The sequence below is a fragment of the Phalaenopsis equestris genome, unplaced genomic scaffold (genome assembly GCF_001263595.1).
Source record: "Phalaenopsis equestris unplaced genomic scaffold, ASM126359v1 Scaffold000118, whole genome shotgun sequence".
NCBI classification, from domain to species: Eukaryota; Viridiplantae; Streptophyta; class Magnoliopsida; order Asparagales; family Orchidaceae; genus Phalaenopsis; species Phalaenopsis equestris.
This window is the reverse complement of record NW_018164560.1, coordinates 397443-417407: the sequence shown is the minus strand read 5'-3', so window position 1 is coordinate 417407 and position 19965 is coordinate 397443. Positions and strand designations below refer to the sequence as shown.

General features: G+C 38.8%; 1 protein-coding gene across 1 annotated transcript; it reads left to right on the top strand.

Annotated features, from left to right (window-relative positions):
- The first annotated feature begins 1318 nt into the window (after positions 1–1318).
- LOC110021047 (probable serine/threonine-protein kinase PIX13) lies at positions 1319–19457 on the top strand. Its single transcript, XM_020719377.1, has 6 exons — positions 1319–1625; positions 2055–2401; positions 17309–17444; positions 17988–18130; positions 18218–18341; positions 18731–19457. The coding sequence occupies exons 1-6, from the start codon at positions 1562–1564 to the stop codon at positions 19141–19143; spliced, it is 1227 nt and encodes a 408-aa protein (XP_020575036.1). The 5' UTR covers positions 1319–1561; the 3' UTR covers positions 19144–19457.
- The last annotated feature ends 508 nt before the right edge of the window (positions 19458–19965 follow it).

Sequence of the window (19965 nt, the reverse complement as noted above, 5' to 3'; positions counted from 1 at the left end):
AAAATGTTTTCAAAATTGTATTTAAGTATTTAATATGACGATTAACCTTTAGAACTTCATTTACTTTTCATTCGGACCAAGTGAATCGTTAAAATGTGTTGTGATGCCTAATGACTCAGGAGAGCTATGGTAGAATCAACTAGGTTAATCACATCAAACTATATAGTATGGTACAATTAATTTGTAGGGAGATGCTAATGTTAGGTAAATAGTCTTTAATTGGTTTAAAATGGAATTTAAGGAATTAAAATCATTTTAATCAATCTTTTTTATGCCCGCCAAACCATCGGAAACTAACCTAAGAAAGAAAAAACCTAACTAAAATAATGTTTGCGGTTTCATCCAAGACAAACCCTCGATGAAGCAACCGTTCATACATGAATTTGCCACCCAACTTGAAGAGGTTATTCTTCCCATCCCTTGGTTGGGTTGCGATAGCTTAACATAGAGACGCGCCATCTCCCCACAAGCAACGAGCATCTCCCCAAGACCTATTCCTACCAACCACATTAGTTCATCATTTTTATTATATTCAAGTATCTTTGTAATTACTAAAAAGCCACATTTAAAGGCAAATGATAAGGGGACTGATATGTAATCTTATAGGACTGAAACGTGTCATATAAATAGGGGGTTCACAACATGAATAAAGAATAATTCCCTCTTTATTGCGCTATGATATACTTTTTCTCACCTCCTCCTATTAAAATTTTCTATATCTTGGGTGTGTTTTTTCGACACTTTAGGATTCAACAAAGTGCATTTAATGTTAAATGCATAACACACGGATAATATACTTAAAAAGTAACATAGATATATGTTTCACATCAAACGTGGCTCATACACGTACTTTTGCTCCAAATTTTTTTTTCTAGCTCCCTATTCCTATTCCAAATTACTCTTATTAATACAACTCTTTCAAAAATGTCCCATTGCATTCTATATTCGTCCAATTAGGCTTAGTTAACCAAATTTATAAAAAAAAAATTGTAAGACTCCAATCTGTTCAAACTTGGCGACTTGCACTTAAACATGATTGCATCCGACAATACATTTACAACCTTGATATATTAAGTGTAAATCCCCCCATAAAAATATTACAAAATTGACCTTTTAAAAATCCATATGCCTTTATTTATGAAATTAAAAAAATTACATGTATTTTGATGTAAACTGCACAAAACTACTTTAGAAATAACTTCATTCATTCTCCTTATATCACCTCAAGTTGAGTTGACCTAACTTAATTCCTTCATTCTGTTATTTCACGCTTCGTTGTCGGTGGCATAGAAAAGCTCAACAGACGGCCAATTTTATTGGGTCCTACACCGCGCATATCTGTTCTAAGCCACACAGCAGATCATTCAAACCCAAAGCGAGTCCAGGAAACCTCAAGTGAAAGGTCTGCTCCATAGACTTCCTGGTGCAGCGACCGTTGACCGGAGCAAACCGGACCAAAAAAGCCTTTTTAAGCAACGGTCAGCTCCTTCTCCCACCCCCCCTTCCCCTGCCGTGATTGCTTCTGCAAGTTCGGAGCGGGAGAGTTAGAACCTGTTTGTTCATGGGAAATTTCTGTAGTTTCTCTGTTAAAAATAGAAGCTTGAGCCCACAGAACACCGGCTCAGGTATGTTACTCAGCGCAAGCTTCGAGTCCATCTTGTTCTTGTTGTTTAGATTCCTTTTTTACCCCAAGTTTTTATTTTGGTTGTCTGATTTTCAAAATAGTCATTATTTTAATCAGTTTCAGATGTATTATCTGAAAGTTGTGATCTCTTATGCTTCTTATGTCATGATAGTTCTGAATACTTCCTTCTGCTTCATCATATCAGTCAACAAAAAGCTTTTGAATGCTATTAAGTCTTGAGTTGGTATAGGGAATCTATTGGGGCTCCAAAAGTTGGACTTTGATCAGATATATTTATGGTTCAAAATCATAACTTTGACTCAATTTGTGTTAAAGTTTTAATTTTTAATTTAAACTTAATTTTTTTCTGTAAGTCCGCTCACATTTTATCACAACTTTGGTTCTTATTCTCTCCTGTATTATGTATTAGTGCTGTCGTCCAGAGGAATTAGCAGCACAACCACCACTGGGAAGTTTTCAACGTCCACCATCAGTGCATTTGGGCAATCCACAAGTAGCGGAGCGAGCGTTGATGAGCCATTTCCTGATGGGAAGATTTTGGAATCTCCGAATCTTCATATTTTTACATTTGCAGAGCTAAGGAGTGCGACAAAAAATTTTAGGCCTGAGACTCTTCTTGGCGAAGGAGGATTTGGAAAGGTTTTCAAGGGATGGGTTGATGAGAAAACTTTGAGTCCCGCAAAAAGTGGGCTTGGAATGGTGATTGCGGTGAAGAAACTCAACTCTGAGAGCATGCAAGGTTTTGAAGAATGGCAGGTGATTGTTTTTATGTGATTTACATTTTGTTAGGAATTATACTAGGAAATAATTTATTCTTGTGAGAAATTATGAAGGATAAATTATTTCTTTGTATTAATGAGTTATTTTATTTCCTATTTTATATTTATTTCCTTAGATTAGGAGCTAATTCCTTTTTAATTTTAGGTTTTCCTATTTTATGTTATTTCATTTATCCCCAAATAATTATTATAGGTTGATTATTGGAGATGTATGGTGATATATCTTTTCTTTTAATGTTATTTATTTTTATTTTTTTTCCCATTATAGGATTATTGTAAGGATTATTTATACTCCCGTTTATATCAATGAAACATTTGTACTTCACATTATTCTGAATTTTAACATGATATAAAAACATAATTTCGTACTCTAGCCACCGGTCTTCTTTTGAGAATTGTCGGACTTCCTTCATGTCATCTTCTGTGCGGGAAGGGAGGGGCGTTCATCCTGGTATTTGAAACAATGATTTTTTCTTCTTCTCTCCCTGCAAGCTTTGTCTGCTGGCCGGCGCTTCCTGAATTGGAAACTTCTACTTTGCGGGACTCATCTTGGTCTTTTTCTACTGTTCTTCCCAGTCGCAGGAAACAACACTGCTTTTTTCCCTTGAAATCTGACACTGCTTCATGTCATTTCCTGTTGTTCTTTCACAAAAATTCAGTGTGGGTCTTGCAGCCGGATCCATCGCCGACCCTTTCTCCGGCACTATTTTTTCTTCCCTGTGCAAGTGTCAGGGGGAGCTACGTTTCTAACTGCTCTTTCTTCTGTCACTTCCTATGTTAGCAGAATTTGCTAGGTGTGATGTGTCATTTGCTTTTTCTCTCTTGTGAAGAGCCGCTACCAATGTTCGAAGAGCAGGAATTTCTCTCTCCAATGACACTCCCAACCGAAGAGATGAAGTTCATCATTGGTTTGCTTGCAAAACAATTTGAAAAAGACTATTGTAGAGGTGAGATTGGATGTATCCTTGAATGGAATCCCGACAGCCAACCTACATTTCCTTTTTCGTCGGTTTCATTCATGTTGCCGAAACCTATATTTATCTTTTCTCTAGGCCGAAACACATGACAAACAAAACTCAAAATTCAACCAAGTCTGAACTTTAAGTCTTTCCCATAAGCACTCCAGAAACTGCAGTCAAAAGACAATCACAGTTGTCTATTCCGTGCGAACTCTTCTGCAAATTTACATGTAGGAGCTTTCAGTCTACCTACAGACATTGCATGAACTACAGTCAAAGACAATAAAATTTGTCTACTTCCCTGCAAATTCTCTACAGTGGTACTGGTGGCATTTTTCTGTCTACCTACAGACATTGCAGGAACTGCAACCACTACTGTCTACTTGCAAACTTTTCTACAACATTATCTGTAGAACTTTCCGTCTATCTACAGATACTGCAATAATTGTAGCCAAAGACAACCGCAGTACAGGATAAAGACTTTAAGTTCTACTTTACAGGATCTTCATCGCCCATCGTTTGATGTTTTCAAATTCATGTTAAACGTGGTTGAAGGTTTTCAACCATGTTTCAACTTGAGGGAGAGTGTTAAGAATTATATTGGGAAATAATTTATTCTTGTGAGAAATTATGAAAAATAAATTATTTTTTTTATATTAATGATTATATTAATAATTTTTTTTTTTTTAGAAAAGATAAAATATAAAAAGTTATGTTATAAAAAGATGAGCTAATTCATTTTCTATTTTATGTTGTTTCCTTTATCTTCAAATAATTAATATGATTTGATTATTGGAAATATTTGGTGGTGTTATTTATTTTTATTATTTTTCCTATTATAGGATTCTTGTAAGAGTTATTTATACTCTCATTCATATCAATGAAAATTTTTTATTCCACATTATTTTGAATTTCAACACATTTTGTTTTTGTGAACCAGTCAGCATTTAGGATTAGTGAGGTTCTCTTTTTGTGAGTTGTTTGAAGTTGAGTGTTCTCTTTAACTACATAAGGGTCAAGTTTTAAATGGTTTATAGCTTTTATGGGTTTTCCAAGAATCACAACTCTTTAGGGGCTGTGTGGGATATCATTTGTTTTTCTTGTCAATTTTTATTTTGTTTTATTTTGTTTATATTTTAATTTGAAAGATAATATATTTAGCTATTTGATTAAAAAATGATTGTTTTTAAAAATATTGAAAATATTCATGAATTGTTTTGAGTGTTTTCAAAAATATTTTAATTTATTTTTATACACAAAAAAAGAAACATGTAGAAAGCACATCAAAACAAACATGTTTGTATGAAAAAAATAAAAAAAACAAAAAAAAAATTGATCCCAAATAAGTCGTTAAATTAAGCATATTTCTTCAACATTTATGTGCCATTAGTATACTTTGTGTGCAATTATATCATAATTGTTCTTCTGTTATTATTGTTCTAGTTGTATGACAAGATCTCAACAGCTCGAATCTCGAGAAAAATTTTGATACATGACAGATAAAGTGGGTCCCACGGTCAAATCACACAAGAGTTCAACCAAACGTTGATTAAGTTTATTGAATGTCACATATTAATGTTGAGCCAAGGAACAATGCATCTTAAAGGTCTTAACAAGTTATCATCAGTTGATAGGCCGACCGACACACGTGGACAAATGAAGAATCAATTCACAGCTGACCAAACAAAAGACTGTTCTATGACCGGTCGAACGAAGAACGACTCTACAGCCGGATGAACAAATGACAACTCACCACCATAAAAACTAAAGAGATGGATCATACGGAGAAGCGACCCCACAGGTGAATTTAGTTTGGAGGCCTCTATGTCATCCTCACGCGACTCGACTAGCTATCATCAAGCGAATGTCCATGAACCAATGATCGGAAATTATCACGATAGGTCAACAAATTCTTTATTAATATATTTTCTATTATTCATGTATTGTACAATGACTTTGATACCCCTAATCTTATTTCCGTAGGAGGGGGGCTTAGATGTAGTTAGGTACTTCAGGTATACCTATAAATAGGAGGCCACTTTATGAGAAAATGGGCTAGATGCTCTATTTTTTACTGTTCACTTTCTCTTTGCCTCCTATCCTCTTTTTACCTCACGCTCTATTCCTTGGGCTTGATTCCACATACACTCTTTAGTTAAACACCCTAAAAGATGCGATGAGCATGAATTCATGTCACTAACAAGAAAAGGAGTACAACACCATGACAAAACAACCGTTCAAGAAGCTTTGAGCCATGCGGTGGACGTAGATAGCACAAGAGAAATTGTGCGGCAACAAGTAACGGAGAGGAAAGGACAATTGATACTAGAGATGAGAGAACAAATGGTAGGCACTTTTCAAGTACCTCTAGCTAGAGGAAGCCAATACCCACAGAGGCAGAACCCCCAAGAATATAGCCGCCAAGAAATCGATTGTCGGGGTAGACCAACGACCAATGACAGACGAGATGGACTGGTGCCCAACTGTCGAAGATCCCAACCAGTAGAAGAAAGGGGTGAAGATTTTCATTACCAGGTTAGCGTCGGATTAGCCCTAATGGAAAGACATCACACCATACGAACCATATTCCTTCGCCATGCCAAACATGCCTTCTCTCGGCAAATTTTTAAGTTTGAACCCCAAAGAAGTTCAAAACCCTCAACCTTGATTTGTATAAGGGTTTCACTAACCCAGCCAATCATGTAGCCGCTTTTGTGTTGGCAGTCGGAATATTGAAAATCACCAACACATTCAAGTGTCACTTGTTCCTTATTACGTTGAGGGAGTCGACCCTCCGATGGTTCAATGACCTCCCAGCAGGAGTCATCCCCTGTTTCTACGAGTTCAAAAAGTTATTCGTGGCCCACTTCCTGAGCGAAAAGAACTGTGAAAGAAGTCTCAAGCTCTCTTACAGGTCAAACAAAAAGAGGGAGTGATACTTTGCTCGTACATTCAAGATTCCAGCGGGAAATGATGGAGATTTAGAATCTATAGCCCCTGATCGCGCAAACCGCCCCGACGCAACGAACATTTTAAGTATGTTATAGACTCATGCGAGCCAAAATTAATGGTCGAACTACTGGAAATGGCCAACCACCATATCACCGCGAAGGTGTATGTCCTCAACGATCGAGAAGAAGCCCGGAAAGCATTCGCCAATGCTTAGCCACAGAAGTGAGCATCAACAGTCGACGGTTGGAGAGAGAAAGGCGGTCCTCTCCCTCCTACTTGTCCTCGCTATGAAAACCACTAGCCACACCCAGAAAATAAGGGGAATGCTAAGAGCAACATTTGAGATAGACAATCTCGATGCTCTGGTCAACGATCGACCTACCATAGCGAACGATCTTCAACACAACAAGAACCGCTCAAAATGACCCCTTGAGAAATTTGATGGTCGAGCTGGTAGAGGTGGCCATTTGAGATAAAGAAAACTTCAAGAAACCTTAGTCAATGAGGGCCAGAAGTTCAACTTGAAATTTCGAAGAAGCTACCATAGAGATCATGGACACAACTCAGAAGAATGCAAACACCTTAGGAGCCTCATCGAGGACTTCATAAAGGCCTGTAAGCTAAAAGAGTTTGTGGCTGCCGGAACAACCAATCACAAATAAGAAAAGCCAAACTGACAGTTTGTCCAATGAACACATTCGAGCAAGCACCATTCGAATCCCAGGATTAATACCAGATATACTTGGAGGGGGCAGAGAATCTTCCCATAGATTACGGGCATCAATTCGAGTTAGCGAGTCGAGTTCGGGTCATACCCGAGAATGACCCGACTCAAATAGGGTTAACTCAAACCCGTCCTGAATAATAAACGGGTCAAAAACTAAGACCCGGACCCGAGCTTTACTCGCTAACCTGGCCCCGACCCGAACTTTCTTGCTTATTGGGGTTATGTTTGGGTTTTTGAGTTCAACTCGAACCCGACCTGAATAATAAATTGGTTGAATTCTTTGACCCAACCCCGACTCACAAAATATTCGGGTCAACCCTAATCCTAAATTTTCTGAGTCGAGTTCGAGTCGTGTTGGTGTGTTGGGTCAATTTTTAACACGCCTACCATCAATTAAACCTCAAGAGAGTCCCATTGGGAGAATTGTGCACCAATGCTCTCATCCTACGGAGTGTGACTCATCCCCCCACCATGTTCACCGATGTAGACCTGTCGACGAAAGGACCCCTATAACGATGCATTTGTCATCACGACTTTGATTAACGATTTCCAGGTAGGAAGCATCCTTATCGACACCAGGAACTCAGTGAATATCCTGTTCAAAGCGGTGTTCGACAAGCTTAACTGGAAAACACAACAGATGACGACACCTTCCAGACCACTCTACGGATTCTCAGGAGAAAGAAAAGAGCCCCTCGGTGTGATCTCTTTGACAATCACTTGGGAAGACAAAGACAAGCAATTTGCAAGGACCGAAGACTTTCTACTAGTTGACTCCCTGCCTCATATAATGTCATCTTTGACAGTCCACTGTTAAAAAACTTTCTTGTGATAACTTCTACCTACCACGTAGCCTTAAGGTCTATTTGGGGCAACTGCAGCTTCTCGGTTTTTTAGCTGCAACTAACTATCCTAAGAAGCTGTTACGGAGAAGCTAGCTGGTTGTTTATTTTAGCTGTGTGAAAACAGTTGTGTGGCATCTGTCTCTTGACAAATGATCATTTTGCCCCTATTTAGTAATGTTGTTTGTAAGAGAACTGTTCGAACTATAGCTTAGTAACTTCAGAAACAAAAAATTGCTTCATAATGGTACAAAAATCCAAATAAACACCTCACGTAATAATAAGTATCAAGTATGGCACAAAAAAGAAAAAAATTATCAAAATTTCATTAGTAATACGACAATGTTGATTTTATAATGCAGACGACATACGTCATGAGCTACGCTGTCCTCTAGAGATGCTATCCAGTCCCGTCCACTGTCGGCGATGGAATCTACTGGACTGTCTGTCCACCGGAAGAACTCACACTTCTCCAAATTGTCTGCACAGTGCGGGCACCTGTAGAACTTTCTCCTGTAGTTATACGTCTAACGTGACTTAAACAGGGAAGTCTGAAGTCCCTAATAGCAGAGCATTCGCCGGGAGGTCCCTGAAATCCGTGAGTTCGTCCTTCTTGAATACTACAAAAGAATATTCATTGAAATTGCTAGAAGTAATAAATTATAATTTTAAGCAGATGTGAAGTCTCAGAGAACTCAATATACTAATCAACGAATCTGTCACTACAAGAGGGTTCTGCGGTCATAAAAATGTCATAGGTACACAACTCTTTTGTTTTTGAGAATATTGATGAAAAAATCTTTGCGGATCAAATCTTTAAACAACTATACTGCAACATGTATAGTGGCAAATCATCAAGAATTTCCGGAATTGTATTCAAAATTTGCATGACCTGCTCGATAAAATTTATTTGAGATGTCCGCGGATTAGCGCTGGAAGAAGCCACCAGTTGTGATATCTGGCTTCTAAAGTAAGCAGCTTCAATTTTCTTTTTATTCTCAACTCGTGGATGCTTAGAACGACAGGTTGATTCAACTTCGAGGTCTCGGGCAGGGGACTTTGGATGAATCGTCTGATAGGTTGGTCCCCAAGTTCTGAGGGGTGCCACTAAACCCTCTCGCTGGGCGACATGCATAGTTGCCCGAAGCAACGATACCCCCAAACATCCGATCCAACTTCTCCAACTCAGACTCTACTTCACAAATTTTAAATTTCTTTGCAGTGAAAATCACCTACAAATACATAACAAGCACTTTAATAAAAAACAAAAAAAGTTGACCAAATTTAGGAGACATGTAAAAAATATTTATCACAAGTTTTTCTGCCCACCACTACTCGGGAGCATCAACATTTCGCTTCACCGGATCTCAACCCAAACTCGTTGATCCTCGTTTCAATTTCTTTCAAATTTCTCAATTATTATTCATTTGATCTCACTTATTCTTTAATTGTATTCTGTCATACTCTCTGTCTGTACTCTTCTTGATTTTTTTAATAATATTTTGTTACCCTTCTTATTGAAATAGGTAGTGGGTCTATTTCCCAGATCGATCTTCTTAAGGCAAATGTCACAGAATATTATTTTTGTTTCTTTTTCCCATAAGACGGGCCTACTAGTCTCTTTGGTTTTATTAGCCATTGTAAAACTATTTTAACAAAAAGCAAACTCACATAAAAAAAAATCAATATTGTAAAAGAAAAATGTCATAGTGCCTTAGCCAACATCAAGCCACAACAACACCAAAATTGTAAAAGCACGATTAAGCATTGACATGCACTCCACATTAAAAACTGCGTCAAACACCACTGAAGAATGGAGTGGTATGTATGTATTGACTTCTACCAAATGTTTGGAAAAAAGAGAAAGGATTAGGAAAAAGGGTAAGGTTAGAGAAAAAAAATTTGGGGGAGCAATCCAACATTTGAAAATTACATTTAATATGCACGCCAACCAAAAGCAGTTCATGTGTTTTCAAAGGAAGCTTCTCCACATTAAAAACTACATCAGAGTTGATTGACTTGCATGTAATCCTCCAAAAAAACTTCCATAAAAAGCGCATTTTCCACATATAAAATCTCAATAAAACCTCCACGTATAAAACCTCCACGTATAAAACCTCCACATATAAAACCTCCACACATACATAACACTCCATATTCTAGTGGTATGTATGTAATCCTCCATAAATATAAAACCTCCACACATAAAACCTCCACCATATTCTAGTGGTATGTATGTAATCCTCCATAAAACCAAAAGCACCTATATGGAGCACATTTTCCAAATTAAAAATTGCATCACCCTAAACAACTTAGCAACATTAAAATCTGCATGAAAGTCTCCAACTCAAACATATAGTGTTATGTATGTAAGCTTCCATAAAATAGACAACAATGCAGCAACTAGAAAATGGAGTGCTATGCATGCTATCTAACATAAAAAAGGGTTGCAATGTAACAGCTCACCAAAATCCCTTGGCCGAAATCCAACCAAGTAAAAACTCCCCTTGATGCCTCATCTTCTGCTCAAATTCACAGTAATCAGAACCCCCAAAACCAAAAGCTCCATTGCTATCTACTGCACAACAAACAAACACCAACAATCTTAACACAAAAAACCGCACCTCAACACCAACAACACCTCATGTTTTGCTTAATAAACCAACACCAACAACTTCTACTACACAACAACCCAACATAAACGGCTAACTTGCCATAAGAAATTCCACCAATAGTTGTCTATACTTTTAACAGCAAATAGTGAAGCAACCAAAGCATATGCCATAAAACATTCCTTCAGGCAAAATATTCTGCTCAAGTTTAGAGCAAAGAAAAGCAACCAAAGTCTAAGAGCAAACAGAAGCATCAACACAATATCTATCCACCAATAGAGAATTTTATACGTGAGATAGGGGGTAGGGGTAGAGGATACCAGAAACAACAAAAAGAAAAAACAAGCAGATAATTAAGTCCACGAAATCGGGTATAGGGGAAAATGATATCGCAGTTTGGGACGATGTCGAACAGAGGAGCGATGAGGGAAAACGTCGAAAGAGGAGCGACGAGGGAAGGAGTTGAACAGAGGAGCGACGAGGGAATTAGGGCAACGAGGGGTATCGCGTAAAAATTCAATCCTCGAACGTTGGCCACGGGGTCTAATCTGTGGCCCACGTTTAATCAAAAACGTCCCCCGCGGCGGCCAAAACGCCATCTCAAACTAGCGAAAGTCGTTGTTCGAAGCCGCATTGCAGAACGGAAGCAGCCCCTAACAGACCCTTTGAGTTATCGGGCAATGAGGAAATCATTACTGTTTGAGGAGACCTTGAGCAATCGAGAACATGCTACTTCCGAGAAGTAACTAGCATTGGCCAAGAACCGCTTGATCTATAGTACCAGAGGGATGGCGACCTCGAGACCAATGAGGCTGACGACAATGAAACTGATAAATTCTTTTCCAATTCAAGAAATCTTCTTGTACAGACCCTCAAGAAGAATTGAAATTTCTTCGTCTGGTCCGCCGTAGAGATGTTAAGAGTGTCAGTTGATGTACAGTGCCACAAACTGAATGTAAACCCAATCGTCCTACCAACGAAGCTGATATTGAGATCATTGGCTGCTATCTTGGTCGAACCAATCAGAGAAGAGGTGAAGAAGCTAATTGAAGTCGGCTACATTTGTGGACCTGGGTGTTTAATGTCGTTATGGCGCAAAGGCCCAACGGGAAATGACGAATGTGCGTCGATTTCACCAACTTGAACAACATCTGTCGGAAGGATAGTTATCCACTGCCAAGGATCGATGCGTTGTTAGATTCAACAGTCAAGTCTATAATGAGTTTTCTGGATGCATTCTCCATGGATCACCAAATCAAGATGCACTCCGCTGATGTAAAAAAAATACAATTTTTATCACTTGTGAGGGAGTGTTTTTCTATAATATAATGTCTTTTTGGGCTAAAAAACTGTGGGGCTACTTATCAGCTACTCATGGATGTACTTTTCTCTAAATGAAAAGGAAGAAATGTTGATATGTATGTAGATGATGTATTGGTAAAATATAAAACGACCGAATAACACATAAATGATCTACTAGAAATATTCGAAACACTTCAAAAATTTAATATGAAGTTGAAACCCCTAAAATGCATCTTTGGGGCTTTGACTAGAAAATTCCTAGGCTATCTTCTAACTCTTGAAGGAATCTAGGCCAACCTAGAAAAGCAGAAAATGTGCAAGCATTACTGGACATGCCCTCACCCTGGAACCCAAATGAGCTGCAAAGACTCACCGGTCAAATAGTGGGGCTTAATTGATTTATCTCCAAATCGGGCAACAAATGCGCCCCGTTTTTCAGAACTCGGAGAAAAACCAAACACTTCAAATGGACTACCGAATGCGAGGAAGATTTCAAAAGGCTCAAAGATTAATTAACTTCATCGCCACTCCTTCAGAGTTCGAGACCGATCAAAGAACTCTTTTTTTACCTCAGAGTTGGAGTCGAGGCTTTCAATACAGTGTTCGTCCGGGAGGAATGGAGAAAGTTATTTTTTCGTTTATTAGACCGGCCGAGTCTTGACAAACATCGAAACTAGATACCCTGATATGGAGAAACTAATTTTTGCTCTTGCCATCTCTGCCCGCAGAATCTCTAAACCGAAACATCTAAAAGATTCACCGCTAGACAAAGAACTGACATCCGAATAAAAGCGTACAATTGCAAGAAAAAAGAAAATGTGGAAAGCGTCCGTACCAAAAACTTATATTTTCTTCAAATTTATGTCGTTACAAAAAATTGTCCCACTTTACCAAAATAAAAGAAAAAAGAAAGGTGAAACCCCTTCGCTACAAAGAAAAAAATTTAGGAACGAGAGGTGGAGGATCCACCTTCTTCCACCGATGCCCTTTGCTTCCTGGCATGCCTCTTGACCGAAGGAGATGTGTTTGATAGAAGCTTGACAAACTCGCTTAAGTTCGTATACTTCACATCGACCATCCTTAATCTCACAAATTAGTTGATGACGCACTCGGTCCCAAGCCGAAACCGGTTCACCCGCTCTTCTGAAAGTGTTGTGTCTGAAGTTTACGAAGCGACCTTTGCAAACTGCTTGTCATTCTCCTCAAGCATGACCGAGAGTCATTCCAAAGCCCTCGCCAAACTATCTTCAACTTCAGCAAGGCGAGCCTCTGCCACGTCCGCTCGCTGTAAATTTTCCTTTGATGAGCCTTTGCAATTTTCATTTTTTTCTTTACCTGAGCGGCTTCGGTTGCAGTGTCAAGTTATAAGTTGTACAAGTAGTGAGAAGATGCAGTCCCCAACAACCGATATCTATTGACGAGAAAGCATAGTTCTAAAGGGTTGAGACTGCCTAACTTGTCTTTGAAACCCACTGACCATAATGTGTATGCAAGCTCTGTCGCATGGGACTCCACTCTTGGACCGCAATCAAACCAGTCTCGTTGCAGTTCAATGGGGGTGAAGCGAGAGTCTCTCGAGACAAAGGCCTTGAGCCCTTCATCCTGCATTGGAGTCCATTCAACATTACCTACGGTGAGCGAAGCGAAAAGCGGGCTAGTGTTACTAACCAACTCCTTTCGACGAGGCTCCGTGGGGACTGGGAAACTGCTCTCAGGCTAGACTCTAAGGCCCACATCACCACGAGCAGACACGGGGCTCGTGTTCGCAGTCTCTATATTCGGCTGAGCCCCAAAACTTCCCTTCTCCAGATCCATATCCCGGTTCGGCCTCTTTTCTTCGTCGGCATCGAGATATGGAGACAATTGGCAGGCTCTTCCCTTCTTTGCAAGGTCAATGAAGCCATATGTGTCAGAACGAGGAACCTCCTGAGCCCCGATCGTGCGCAGAAGAATCGACCTCGAATCTTAAAATTGAAGGGGCCTGTGCGTCACCACCCCCTACGTCACCTCTTAAAAAATAAGTTTTTTGTTCAATTAAAGTTAACTCGCCAGTTGAGATCCATTGAATAACGACGATTGTATCAGAAGTAGAAATAAGAAGGTACGAACCTGGGGTCTTTTTCAGAAATTCCTTTTCCCATTCTTTCATCGGTTTCTTCCCCCTCGACTCCTTCATAGAAGCTTTAGTCGCTTTATTGATCCGCCACTTTGACTCTTCAACATCATATGCGGCCCATAACTCTCGGGCCATTTGACCGTACTTGCTCAGATTCAAATCCTTGTTAATTATGTCCTCACGGGTATACTGAACTACAAAAAGACTCTTTCACCAAGCCTCGCATATGAGGAATCTTCTGTCGCTTGTATGGCTCGCCAGATGGACGAGTGAGAATTCACTAGTCCTTTGTTGAAGCCAAGTGGAAATTGCACTTTCAGTTCTTGACTTTGTTCTCAAGATCGATCAAGCAAATTTTCCTATTCAAAGTGAAGTTCACGTAACCGTTCGGGTCAACCTGAAGGAAAACACACGAGAAAAAGCTCCGGTGACCAAAGGATCTCCATCCCGTGGTAGTAAACGAAGAAAGTCATGACTGTCATTATGTAGTTATCCTTGAGCTGGGTCAGGATAATGTCGTAGTGATTCAGACTAGCACGAAGCTCACGACAAAGAGGAAGGCAAAGACCTGAAAAGTTGGTCATGGTATAACACAAGTCGTCCTCCATAATCATCAGTGGCCATATCATTCGGACCTGAAGCCTCCATCACAATGTCAACCTTGTAAACATATCTCCTTTGTAGCCTTGAAACTTCATCAGAGGACAATATCAAGCTCTCTGATGCCTGCACTATCCCAAACGCCCGTGATGAGTATTTGGAAGCCATGCGAATGCTAGGCTGAAGGATGAAAAGGAAGGTGACGACCAAAGAATAAAGAAGGAAAAAGTGATGTTACGAAGGAACATCAACCCTACTTATAGGACTTGAAGGGAATTTAAAGCGCTACCACCCTCACATCTGGAACACAAATTCCGCATCACATCACAAGGAAAAATTAAAATATTTACATAAATAAGAAAATGGAAATATAGGAAGTGTAAATATACATATTCATTCAGGTAAGACAAATTTTACAACCGGCTCGCCGGCCACCTATGGCAAAACCGACCCTCGCCTCAACAGTTCCTTATATAAGACTCGACCACCTAATCTTAAATCTATCAACACCACTAGCTTCTGCTTGGAATCGACAGACCGAGCAAGCCTCCCTCAAATCAGCCAGGTCCATTCGCAGATTCACAACCTCCATTCGGTTAGTATCAATTTCAGTCCGACAGTCCAGCACCTCAATTCAGCAGTTGAGAAGCTTGGTCGATAGCTTCTCTGAAAGATCGTCGAGCTGCACCTTCAACTCCTGTATGATGGCTTCCCAATGGTTCTCAGCCTCCTTCAGAGCTTCAGATTTGCAAGCAAACAAATCCATTGTCTCATCCATGCGGGCGAACCACGGAGTCGGTCGACTCTCTCTCACCAATCATCGACTGACTTTTCACTGTCTTCCAAGGAGTTGGGGCTCGACCTTCAAGAGTCTCTAGTGAATCAGAGACACGAATCGAGTCAGCTACATAGTAAGAAAGAATCAGGTTAAGCAAAGTACAGTCACTCCAATCTAATAAATCAATTAATCGAGCTCCTCATACCATGGAATCAATCCAGCTCAGACCAGTGTAAAGATGAGAAACTCTCACCAGACATAGGTGGAGTGTCCGCAACTCTCATCCCTCAAATCTAAGAAGGACCGGCTACGCCCTTATCCCCCGGTGGTACACCTTCAAAGGTTCGTCGAGCTTCTTTGCCCTCTGGACCAACAAACTTAGCCAATGCTCTAATTGGGGAAGTGCTTGGACCTTTGTCCAACTTCTGCTGAACCAGGGGAACATCATCAGAGGACTCATTCATTGTCATCGCGTGCACCCAAAGGTCCCTTCTTAAAGGCCAGTTGCTTCACTCACTTCTTCATGGCAGGCTTGCTACCCTAAGAATGTTTTCCTTGGTCACCGACCTCTTCACCCTCGGTATGATGATTCACGGGAATGCTTAAAGGACGGATCTTATCAGCCGGAAGTCCAAATACCTTCATCAGGATGTCATCAGTTGATCGCTAGATTGAACATTTTTGTCACACGCCATCAGAGAGCCCTCTACCAAGAATGACCAAAGACCTTGATAGAAAAAAAGTGCTTGAGCAAGGGTCATCAGTAACAACCTATTTATAGGATGACAGTGCACGTAAAGCCATGGAGTTTGATTATTAAATACTGATTATAATGTCAATAATTTTAATGTGAAATTTAGTGTTGCATATAATTTTTCTATTTTTATCGCATATATCAGTTTCAAAAAATACAAAAATTGAGGAACTAAATATGTATGACACGATCTCGACAGCACGAATCTCGGGAAATAAATGTAGATAACAAATAAAGTGGGACCTATGATCAAGTCCACAAGAGATCAATCAAACGTTGATTAATTTTATCGAATGTCACATATTGATGTTGAACCAAGGAACAAGACATCTCAAAGGTCCTAACAAGTTGTTCCCATCAGTTAATAGGTCGACCGACATACGTGGACGAACGAAGAATCAATTCACATCCGCCCAAATGAAAGATAATTCTATGAGGGGCCGAACGAAGAACGACTCTACAGCCGGACAAACGAATGCTGACTCGCCACCATACAAACTAAAGAAATGGATCATATGGCAAGGCGACTCCGCGAGTGAATTTAGTTTGGAGGCCTCTATGCCATTCTCACGTGACTTTGCTCATTATCATCAAGCGAATGACTTTGAACCGACGATTGGAATTCATCATGATGGGTCAGAAGATTCTTTATTAATATATTTTTCAATTATTTGAATACTGTACGAATGACTTTGATATCCCTAAGCCTCTTTGCGTGGGAGGGGGACTTAGATGTAATTATGTACTCCAAGTATCTCCTATACTTGTAAATAGGAGGCCACTTCTTGAGAAAAAGAGCTAGATGCTCTATTTTTTACTGTTCACTTCCCCTTTGCCTCCTATCCTCTTCCCACCTTACTCTCTATTCCTTGGGCTTGATTCCGCTGACACTTTTTGGTTCAACACTAGTTAATGTGGGGATTAATTATGCTTTATAGTTGGTACTTGAGCAATTCTCACTTGGATTCATATAAGCTCCATAGGTGTAAATTTTTGAAACTAATCTGCTTATTTTGCTTGTCCCGTTTCTTGAAGAAATCCAGCTAATTAAAGATTTTATTTTTGATTCAACAACGCGCATCTACTGTTTGGATCCTTACATGCAAATCTTCTTATGCTTAATATCTCCTTAGCTTCACTTTTGATAGAAATTGATTATGTTCTTAAATGCTGTTATGAATGCTCTTATGCTTCTCTTACTATTTGAGAGTAATTCCTTTTATCATTCCTTCTCTTTTCAAGTCCGAGGTTAATTTTCTGGGAAGGCTTTTTCATCCTAATCTTGTCAGACTGTTGGGGTACTGCTGGGAGGACAGGGAGCTTCTTCTTGTCTATGAGTTCATGCCAAAAGGAAGCTTGGAAAACCATCTTTTCAGAAGTATGTATTTTTATCTGATGTTTTTTAGAGCATTACGAATAATAGATTGATTTTAAATATAATGATTAGTTTTTTCAATTATTTATTAATCAAATTCCATTAATTAGGTTGCGTTTGAGATAGTCGCAGCTGTCAGTATAGCAGCTCTAGAATTTTATTATAGAAAAGCTAGATGCTTTCTTAAAGGGCCGTTTGGGATCCCTTTTGATTTTTCTGTCTTTTGTTTTATTTATTTTTTTGTTTGTTTATGTTTTGGCTTGAAGCAAAACATATTTGGTGTGGTATAGCATGTTTAGTTGTTCTGAAATGCACTCAAAATATTTTTTAGTTGTTTTGAGTAGTTATAGAAAACAAGCTAATTTGTTAAAAAAACATAAAAACATGCAAAAAAATGCACTAAACAAACATGCTTTTAAAAACAAAAAATAATACACAAAAGTGATCCCGAGCAGTCTAGTTTTTGCGAATTTCATAAGATGTAAAATTTTATTGTATGCATTTTTGCTTTCAAATAATTCCGACAACTCATATATGCTTTGCTAGGAGGGGTGGCTTTCGATCCTCTTTCATGGAACCTCAGGTTAAAGATAGCCATTGGCGCTGCTCGAGGCCTCGCTTTTTTACATTCCTCAGAGAAACAAATTATCTATCGTGATTTCAAGGCCTCCAATATCCTTCTTGACTCGGTAGTGATCTTAACATAAGATGCTTTTCACCTCTTCGCATTTAAAGGTATATTTATAAATAATATTATTCATCTTGTTTGTTTGTAGAATTACAATGCAAAACTTTCAGACTTTGGTCTTGCTAAGAATGGGCCAATAGGTAGTGAGTCTCATGTCACTACCAGGGTGATAGGCACATATGGCTATGTAGCTCCTGAGTATGCTGCAACAGGTGTGTTGCTGCATCTTCAAATTGCATAATTTGTAATATATCTCCATTTCTTGAGAAAGTGCATATTTGTAATATATATCTCTATCTAAGTATTGTCTTGTGAAGAAACACATTACATTATGTGCTATGCATTAGAGTTTCATGGTGTAGTTAGCAAAATTTCATTCTCATAATCATAAGGAAATCCGGATCTACTAAATTCAATTTCACGTGGATTTAACGGATTTAGCTTAGGAAGACAAAACATCGAACAAATTTATACCAAACACGTCTGATAGATTTAATTGGAATTAACCTTATCTAAACCAAAAAACATTTGGATTTGATAAATCTCGATTTATAGGATTTACTAACTTGGCATGCATTGGATGATTATTTAATCCTCACAGGTCATTTGTATGTTAAGAGCGATGTGTACGGATTCGGAGTTGTCTTGTTGGAGATGCTCTCTGGTCAGCGAGCACTTGATCCTAACCGTCCAAACGGGCAGCACAATCTGGTAGATTGGGCAAAGCCATACTTGGCTGACAGAAGGAAGCTATCAAGAATCATGGATCCCAGGTTCAACGGGAAGTACTCATCAAAAGGAGCTCTTCAAGCAGCCCAGCTAACTTACAAATGCCTTGAAGCTGACCCGAAAAACCGGCCTTCGATGAAGGAAGTCGTGGAGGCTCTCGAGGAGATTGAAGCCCTGAAATGCCGTTCGATAGAGTCAAAGGAAGCCTCTCCTCAGCATAGGCCTCGCCGCCATGGCCAGGCTTCGAGTAACACTCGCTCACCGCTCGGACCAATGAAGGATTGAATTTGTGCTGTTATCCTTCTGCAGAGTGCAAGATGATGGCTTAGTGTAGTTGTAGCATAGCTGAGTTTGTCTTTCAGAGTTATAAAGTGAAGCTTTGCTTGGTTGTATTTATATTGAAGATTTATGAAGCATTGGATTCAAATTTGTACATGGAGGCATATAACATGGAATTAAATGTAGTAAAGATGATAGTTGTTATGTCCATATCTCTGTAAAATGGGGATGTAGCCTCTTTCTTCTTCTGAAACTGTCTGATCATCCTTTCAGCATGATTGGAAAGATTGTAATCCTATTTTTGATATTTTTCTCCTGAATTAGCGTTATGATATTATATTAATGAAGTTTTAACATGGTATTAAACTTAATGCTTATGCTGTTAATTTTGAGGCTTAATTTGAGGGGTTTGACATATTTAACTTGATATTATTATAAATGTGAAATATTGAATGTATGTTTGGTACAAGTTTTGTTATTTTAGGAGGTGAGCAGTCCATAAAATGATGATTAGTTTGATAATCATTGGATTTTTATTGAATGGTCGAATTTTCTTGATTTAGGATATTTTAATAAATCAATGATAAATTTATTTATAAATATCAGGGGTATTTACATAAGATATCTATCATAACTTTGGTGTATAAATCTGTGCATAAAAAATGTATATTTCACTTTTAAAATGTTAGTAAAAATGATATTTTTGTGTGATGTTAATGATTTAAGTGTTATACATGTAAAAATGGAATTTTAGGTGGTACATGTGTAAATGATAAATATATAAGAATAGTGTGATGTATGTAAATGTCCCTAAATATAAGTGTCATG

Coding starts and splice junctions, on each gene's coding strand:
- LOC110021047 (XM_020719377.1), top strand. CDS start 1,562: ATGGGAAATTTCTGTAGTTTCTCTGTTAAAAATAGAAGCTTGAGCCCA. Junction 17,445..17,987: donor GGAAAACCATCTTTTCAGAA/GTATGTATTTTT, acceptor ATGCTTTGCTAG/GAGGGGTGGCTTTCGATCCT. Junction 18,131..18,217: donor CCAATATCCTTCTTGACTCG/GTAGTGATCTTA, acceptor GTTTGTTTGTAG/AATTACAATGCAAAACTTTC.